Here is a 9,059-nt window from a genome sequence, read left to right as displayed (position 1 = left end):
CCCATTGCATGCTGTAAGATTATAGTTCACTGCTCACACTAGTTTCCATAATTCTATTCAAACCATTTGAAATGCTGATCCACAACGATTTTATGGATTTTACATTTACCTATTCATTAAAAGCAGTCTCTGCATCAGCACAGGCCTGCAGGGAATCATTATTATTTACTCTCTCCATTCTATGAGGGGCCACCCAGTGGTCACATGCTCTCTTAGAAGGAGACATTTTAAGACAAAGTGTACAAAGAGTGTCAACATCCTGTGTACAATCACAGATGGCCCCAACACATTATCACAGTAAGAGACTTTATGAGCATTTTATGAGTATTTATGAGTATTAAAACATGACCGACATGATCTTAATTGCAGGCAAACAATGGCTGAAATGAGAGTCCAGAGGTTCTGAACATCAGTGAAGGTGAAGAAGGGGTTCCCCATACTGATCTTGTTCTTTTCTCATCCTCCCACCCCTGCTCCAATTCAACAGTCTGGCTGGGGTTGTACTGTCATGTCCTCGGACTCAATGTTCAGATGAGACAAAGCTTCAGACAGCAGGTTAAGTCCATCAGTTTAGGAATAGAACCATTCAAAAAAAAACAACCCAGAAATCCCCTTCTTTCCCTGCTCTCACCAGGTTTCGGTCAGTGGGTGAATGGACCTCATGCCTGGAGTTGGGGTTGCTGCACTTGATCTCAGTGCTTATTAGTTTGGGGTGTGGGAGGGGTTACCCTGTTGAGCGCCCCTGTCTGGATTTACAATCCTGCAATCCCCACTGGATTATGGCTCGTTTGTGGATGTCTGGTGGCTGCAGTTGAAGTGAGAGTTGAAGTGAATTACTATGATTGATGCTCCAACTCCCTGTCAGTGAAATTATCTAATTTTTTCTGCCACTCCCTGATGATCTTGTCTCTTTTAAGTGCATTCTGCCTTTGAAACTTGGCATGTTGTGCCAATGTGCTGGCCTACCACTCCAAATATCTAGCCTATTGGTGCCAAGAACACAGCCTAAACCAGCTGACTCTAGGATTTGTGATAGAGTTAGAATCGAGAGGAAACACAAGTCCTGCCTCATTTCACTTACAGCACAGAGAGAAGACACTGGAGAATTTCAGGGGCCCTCTGGTCCATTGCTAACTTTCTAGGGGATGTTTTCTCACGTTCTCCTGTCCTCATCCTTTGCCCTTCTAAATAAAACATTTAAAATATTTATCCACTTCAACTTTAAAAGCAGTTGTGGAAGGGCAATTCGTATCTCAATTAAAATATTATTCTAAAAATATTCTCCTAATCTCTCTGTTCATTCTTTCAGTAATGACCTTAAATTTACGATCTTTAATTACCAATTCACCAACTGTTTCTCCACGATTTACTTGATCAAATCTCAATCTTGAATAGAGTGATCAAATCTCCTTTTAACTTTCTTTGCTTGAATAATTCAAGTTTCTCTAAGCACTCGTTATAATTAATTCCACTCACCAAATGTAAATCAAATCACCCATGCTGCTCTCTGAACTAAACAAACCCGAACAGTCGCGTCAGTTTTTGTTAACTGTAGGATAAATTAATTAGATTTTTGTTTACACTGGTAATAAAATAGAAGTCATTTAAATTTGTCCCTCTAACCTCTTTCTCTTTGAGGTCACCTAGTGAACCATATGTCATTCCTGAGCAAAGTGTGCAGTCTGCCGACCTGCACCAGGTTTCTGCCCAGCTCGCTCTGTCTCCCACAGACAGCCCAGGGCGACGAGATGACAAAGGCGCACTCAGGACTGCTGTGCAATCCCGGGCTGGGCCCAATATATTCCTCTCATCAGTCACAGGTTCTTCCTGAAGGTGAAATGGGTGTACCGCCCCAGGGCTCTGCTGGTCTTCTGGCTACCTGACCCAAGATGTCATTCACACGTCTGATCCAGCAGGCTATTTGACAGCAGAGGGCAGCACCTCAAGGCCAAATCTTAACCTCACCTCCACCTTGCAGCAGGGGCTCACTGGAAGTGACCAGGAATCCTAGGTCAAAGGCCAAATGTAACATCCCAAGGCAAATCCTTATTTTTACTTTATTTTCTTCCTCCCAAACGCATTCAGGCCTCCCATTAATTTCACTCAAGCCTTGAATTCTCATTACCAGCCAAACACTAAAACCAGTGATTAGTCTTATCTTGCGTTTCTTCATGATATATCACATTATAATTTAAGAAGTTTCTTGCCATCCACCTAATCTTATCAAAGTATAATAGTCATAACGTTATATGAAAGAATGCACATCTGAAGCAATTATTACTTATTACATAATATTCAAAGTTTGCAATTTGCTTAGAAAGATTTTAAAGTAAGAAATGGTTGCAGATAAACACTTAACTGAACCAGGTTTATCTATTAACTAACTTATTGAATATTAGCGAGCAATATATTTAAGTCTTATTAACGTACATAAAAACAGGTAGGTGTACCATTGCTACATCACTAATTTGCCACCTCGCTATCTCAAGGAAGGCAGAATGAGAGACTGGGCACTTTGCCATGATGAACCACACCATTCCCCAAACCTCTCTCTGCAAGTAGGGTTCTGTCACTTGTCCAGTTCTGGACTATGCTGCTGGGAGATTTTTTTTATACGGTAAGCTGGACAGCATTTGTGCTGGAAGAAGCCTTGCTTCCTCCAATTCCTTCTGCTTCAGACAAGGCTCGGGTTGCCAATACATGTCCACATTCCTGGAGGCATCATCATACGAAGTCCTGCCACCAACCTCACATACATTCACTCCCGCCATTGGTCAGGCAACATGTCCAACTCCAAAGCGCAGCACCTCCCCTCACCAACAGGGAAAGGTCTCAATGCCTGATTGTCAGTCAAACAGCCATGTCTAATATATATATATATATTTAAAACTAGTAAACAGAAGTTTACTAAAAACAGAAGCACTCTGGGATGGCTATGACAAAAATAAAATTGAACAAACTCTTATTGCACAGCATTACAGGCAAAGGAAACGAACAATGAGCCAACATGTTCGAAAACAAACTAACCTTGCACCAAGGCCACTTGTGAAAAGCTAGTGCACGCACACACGCACGCACACACACACACACACACACACACACACACACACACACACACACACACACGCGCGCGCAAGCACACCCATCACTACAACCCCAATTAATGACATTGAGCAGAATGTTATGAAGATTGAAGGTGACAAATGGAGCCATGATTTTTTTTTTCCCGTGCCTATGAGTTTTCTCCTGAGTTTGCTGGTAGCAAAATAAAACTTCACTGCAATCAAAGCTCACGCTGCAGTTCCTCTACAACTCAAGTTACATGATTTGTGTGTCCTGCTACCGGCAGGAGAAAAGCAACAGGTAGTCTAAAACCATCAGCCGCAAACATCAACTGGACATCTTACAGGGTTTGAAGGATGTTAAGGGTTACAGAACCAAGGTGAGTAAATGAAGTTAAGATACAGATTAGCCATGACCTAATTCAATGGCAGGCTGAATAGGCTTGAGGGGCTGAATGGTCTCCTCCTGTTCTGAAGCAAGTTAGCTCAGGGTTGAGGCCATAAGCTGATCCAAAGTTCACACTTGCTTTCTTCTAAAAGTCACTTCACCTTACTAACTCCATCTTTGCCTAGCTTCTCAGTGTCTCTCTCTTTGATTCTCCCCAGTTCTGTCACTCCCTGCAGAGCCCTGTATGAGTCCATGTGTTGTCTGACAATGGGTCATTTCTGGTTGAAGGTGAGGTTGAGCACTGAATGAGTTTCTTAATCCTCACACCATGCTGCTTGCACTACTCCATGAAATGTTAGATACTTCTGTAATGCTGCTCTTTGTGGCATAGTTTTCACTGGAACATGATGTTTCTAATCTGTAAGTACAGCATTTCATATTGTTCCAAGCATTAGTTTGGTTTGAATTAAGACAGCCTTGGGGTATATTGCTCAAAGTATGAATGTGTGAAATGGTTACAAATATGCAAGAAACGACATTACAGAAAGTTATAACATCCCAACGTGAATTGTTGGGACATGGAGCTGTGCAAATTAAATTGGGCAAGGAATGGGGCACTCACAGTACCAACTGACTCTATTCAGCATCAGGCTGTGCAATGGTTGTTGTCGTGAAGCCAGTGAAGGCCATAGAGTAATGCACCAACTTGTGTCCACAGTCACACTGATGGACCCTTTCTCTAGTTAGCCTGACAAAGAATCTGATAGGGTAGACCATAAACGAACATCTTTCCACTTGTGTGGAGTCCTAAACTTGAAGTCATAAATATAAGAAATGGAATAAAGAACTTTGGGAGAAACTTCTTTTATCTAGAGAAAGGTGAGAATGTGGAACTCCTTATCACAGAGAGTAGTTGAAGGTGAATAGAATACAATGTACATGACAGAGAAAGGAGTGGTGGGTCATGCTGAGGAGACTTGCGTGGAGCATTCAACTGCTTTACACAGAAGGCAATGAACATATGGAGTGGATTGTCTGGGGAGATAGTGGGAGTTGAGTAGGTATTTGGCAGAGAACACAAATTAAAGGTTATGAGAGGGGCAGTTGTATCTTCAAACTTTGACACCGGTCAATTGAAATAAATGGTCTAAGATCCTGTTCTTGTATACAAACTCCCAGTTCTAATAGATAACTAGGAGGAGCTGATCAAACTTAAAAGAAAAGTGGTTTTGATGGGTGGCAGGGAGGTGGGAGAGAAGTATTTCCGATGAACAATGTCTCTCTCCTCCCATTTTCTTTCTCACCAAAAGATACATTTTAATGATGAAGCTCTTTTGGCTCATTTAATTCATCCTTTTAGAATCTCAATCCTACTGCCTTCCATTTCCAGCATTTAAAAAGGAGTTCTAGATCATGGCCTTTCTGTTCAATAAACTTTCCCAGTGGCCCCTGTTGATATAATCAGAAATAAAAACAAAAACAAAAAAACTGCGGATGCTGGAAATCCAAAACAAAAACAAAATTACCTGGAAAAACTCAGCAGGTCTGGCAGCATCGGCGGAGAAGAAAAGAGTTGACGTTTCGAGTCCTCATGACCCTTCAACAGAACTTGAGTGAGTCCAAGAAAGGGGTGAAATATAAGCTGGTTTAAGGTGTGTGGGTGGGGGGGGGTTGTTTGGGTTGGGGGGGGGTTTGGGTGTGGGGAGAGAGAGAGAAGTGGAGGGGGGAGTGTGGTTGTAGGGACAAACAAGCAGTAATAGAAGCAGATCATCAAAAGATGTCACAAACAACAGAACAAAAGAACACATAAGTGTTAAAGTTGGTGATATTATCTAAACGAATGTGCTAATTAAGAATGGATGGTAGGGCACTCAAGGTATAGCTCTAGTGGGGGTGGGGGAAGCATAAAAGATTTAAAAATATTTAAGAATAATGGAAATAGGTGGGAAAAGAAAAATCTATATAATTTATTGGAAAAAACAAAAGGAAGGGGGAAACAGAAAGGGGGTGGGGATGGAGGAGGGAATAATCAGAATGTTACTGAGTCAGGCACCAGGAAGGTTATGCCGTGAGTTAGCTGATCTTGTGCTGACAGTACAACTGCTAGCCTCAATGCCACTGGACTAGGCAATGGGGGATGAAAACAAAGTCAGGCAGGGTTTCTGCTCCTGATCGTTAATCTGGGAAACATGCACGTAGAATTGGTGAGTGCAGCCACCAGATGGTCTGCTAGCCTTACAGCCTATCTTCAAGCATTAAGAATGACAAATTGCGCCAGATATCTCCAGGAGTCAGAGACTTCAGGGATGAAAACGGGAGGGGGAAAGACAGGACAGGTGCACTGGCTGAAGCCTTTAAAGAGCTGCTCCATTTCTCCTTTGAAACCAGCTCAGGAGATGCTCTCAACAGCAGTACAATGTTAAATCTGACTGACTACTCTACATCAGCAGCTCTGCTGACAGATCAAAGGTCTCAGTGCACCTTTTAAACAGCAATGCTAAAATGAGATAAATACACAAATTTAAAAATGTAAACTATTTTGACCTATCTCACTCTGATAAAGTTAGCTCCTAGTCTTTCTCGTTGTGATCCTCCATCTTAGGCTATTGCAAATTTTCTTCCCTTTCTCTCTCCAAAGCACTTCCCCCTTGCAGGGATACTGTACCCACTGATAACATGCCCAAGTGTCAATTGTTTAGAAATAGTTGGTGCACTTGTACTCACTGCAAGACACACACACACACACACACACACACACACACGCACACACACACACGTGCACAGACTGATAACTATCAGATGTGGAAACCCTGCTCTCTATTTTCTTTCTGTCCTCGAAGTCAAATCGGGTCCTTTCCTGTGCATCTATCACACTTTCTGCGATCAGCTAACTCAAGTGCATTGATCCCAGTGTCTTTCTGGTCAATACGGCTCAGCTCTTCTCAGGGTTGATTCACTGAGCCATCGCTATGGCTATAATGTAACGTGCCCTTGTAAACCAATCTGTCACTGTAACACAGACGCCAAACTTACTGACCTCGCCTCCTCCCCTGCCCACCCCCAGCAGCATCCAACCCATCTGTAAGAGCTTTAAGGACTTGTTTTTTTGTTTTAAAGCTGCTCCTGCCTTGTTACAATTGCAATTAAAGACAAGAGAAAAACGCAGCATGCGAGGCAACAGGGGTCACCTCGGTGTAGTAAGGTCACGATTTATGACTGTACCCATCATTTTACCAAATGCAATTTTTTCTTTAAATTTAAAAAGGTTGCAGTGATAATTAAACTGAACCGGTTTTATCCATTAATTTAAGTCCTTCATCAAAAAACTGTATTTGCCGAAATCATTGTCGTCTGGCGCGATCAGCATGTCCTTCCTGGCTTTGGCAAGTTTCATTTTCATTAAGTCTTTGCGTTCCATCCACTCTTCCAGCTCTGACTGGCTGTGGGCAAATCGGCATTTATCGCCATCAGGACAGCATTTCTTCCTTTGCCTGGGGAAAAGGAAAGAGTTAAAATACAGATACAGGGACATGGGAACAGGAGGAGGCCATTCAGCCCCTCAGGCTTGTTCAACTAGATCATGGAATTATACAGAATGTACAATACAGAAAGCAGGCCAATCGGCCCAACTGGTCCACACCTCTGCTCATGCTCTGTAGGAACCTCCTCCCAACTTGTTTCACCTCACCCTATCAACAAAACAAACTATTCCTTTCTCTCTCATGTGTTTACCTAACTTGTTCTTCCATTCCCCGTAGTTGATTGATATTTCAACATCTACCTGCCCTGGTTCCATATCCTGTCATATCCAGCCCATCTATCAATCCCAGTTTTGGCATTCTCATTGGTCCCCCACCTCAGCAGCTTTTTGAGGGAGGGGAGTGGAGGAGGGAAGGTGCCTTGTTCTGGTTCGACGGGGCAAGTCTGCTCATTCATCTTTGTTAGGGGTTAACTGCAAGGTTTGGAATGCCTTAACTTTATAAACTGGAGTTGGAAAGTGTCCGGTTACAGGATGCTGTGAATGGGACTAAAGAGAGGTGCCAACAAATGCTTGAACTACCCAAAATAATGTTTAATAAACTTTAAGAGGCGCTTTTGCAAGTGAAGCCTATGGTAATGACAAATAGTCAGTGCTACACAGGCAGTTGTCAGGGATACAGGGGGGTGTTGGGGGGAAATAGTGTAAGCGATGGAAAATATTCTACTTCAGACAGCTCTCTGCTTGAATCCTCCTGTGTTGACTCCTGTACTATCTCCTACTTTAACTCATTCTTTCTTAGGGCCTCAAAACTCTGGACATCCTTACCCTATTCAGTCTTCCCTATGAACTTCAGGCTTTTTAAAAAAACTTAAACTTGGTATCATCTTACTGTGGCTTCCTTCCTTCCTTGTCATCTACCCACTCTTTGACCCTTAGTAGTGTCTTGAGCTATGGGTTGTTGCTATTATTTTTCAATAAAACTAACTAGGAGGAAGAGGTAGTTTGTTCTATGTCAAATCATGGCAGGAAGCACACTTATATGAAGACCTCCTTGCAATATTGCCAGTGAGGTCATAAATGGAAATAGGGATGAAATTGTAAATGAAAATACTGAGCAGTGGAATTCCTAAATGCACTGAAAAGAGTACAGCATCATAGCAGTTTTTCCAGGTAATTCTGTTTTTGTCTTGGATTTCCAGCATCCGCAATTTTTTTGTTTTTATAGCAGTTATATTACTGGATTCAGTAATCCTGAGGCCAAAACTAATAATCTGAAGACATGAGTTCAAGTCCTACAACACCTGGGGAATTTAAAATCAATTCATTACCTAAATCTGGAAACAAAAAATCTCGTGTCAGGAATAGTGGCCATGAAACTACCAGATTGTCATTCAAAGCCATCTGGTTCACTAAAGTCCTTTAGGGAAGGAAACCTGCCATCCTTACGCAGTCTGGCCTACATGCTACTCCAGACCCACAACAACTTGGGTGGCTCTTAAATGCCCTCTGAAATGACCTAGCAAGCTAGTATTCATAGGATTACACAGAATATATAATAGAGAAACAGGATCATTCTGCCCAACCCGTCCACACTGGCAGTAATGCTCAACTTGAGCCTCCTTCCACCTTGTCCCTCATCTAACTCTATCAGCATTACCCTCCATTTCCTTTTCCCTCATACGCTTAGCTAGCCTCTCCTTAATTTCAGCCATACTATTCACTTCATCCGCTCCCTGTGGTAGCGAATTCTACACTCTCACCACTGTCTGAGTAAAGTTTCTTCTGAATTCCCGATTTGATTCTTTGGTGACTATCTTACACTGATGGCCTCTAGTTTTGTTCATTCCCACAGTGGAAACATGTTCTCTGTGCCTACTCTTTCAAGCCTTTTATAATTTTTAAGACCTCTATGGGTCACCCCTCAGCATTCTCTTTTCAAGTGAAAAGAGACCCAACCTGTCCATCCTCTCCTGATAGTTATACCTCTGCCATTCTTGGCATAATCCATCTTTTGACACCTTTGCCAGTGTCTCTGTATCTTTTTTGTAATATAGCATCCAGAACTGCTCATAGTACTCCAGGTGAATTCTAATCAAAGTTTGATACAGATTTAAAATAAATTCCTTAT

The 9,059-nt window shown here is 42.2% G+C and overlaps 1 protein-coding gene across 4 annotated transcripts in view; it reads right to left on the bottom strand.

The window, feature by feature from the left end:
* Window positions 1-6,678: 6,678 nt before the first annotated feature.
* zc3h7bb (zinc finger CCCH-type containing 7Bb) overlaps window positions 6,679-9,059 on the bottom strand; it is an 89,796-nt gene continuing 87,415 nt past the window's right edge. For all 4 annotated transcript variants that reach the window (XM_041177889.1, XM_041177890.1, XM_041177888.1 and 1 more), the window contains one exon: window positions 6,679-6,941. In XM_041177889.1, the coding sequence (XP_041033823.1) occupies window positions 6,752-6,941 (190 nt within the window). In that variant the 3' untranslated portion in view covers window positions 6,679-6,751. The remainder of the gene's footprint in view (window positions 6,942-9,059) is intronic.

The sequence above is a fragment of the Carcharodon carcharias genome, chromosome 31 (genome assembly GCF_017639515.1).
Source record: "Carcharodon carcharias isolate sCarCar2 chromosome 31, sCarCar2.pri, whole genome shotgun sequence".
Taxonomy (NCBI): domain Eukaryota; kingdom Metazoa; phylum Chordata; class Chondrichthyes; order Lamniformes; family Lamnidae; genus Carcharodon; species Carcharodon carcharias.
Note: the sequence above shows the minus strand (reverse complement) of the source record. Positions and strands in the feature narration are given on the sequence as shown.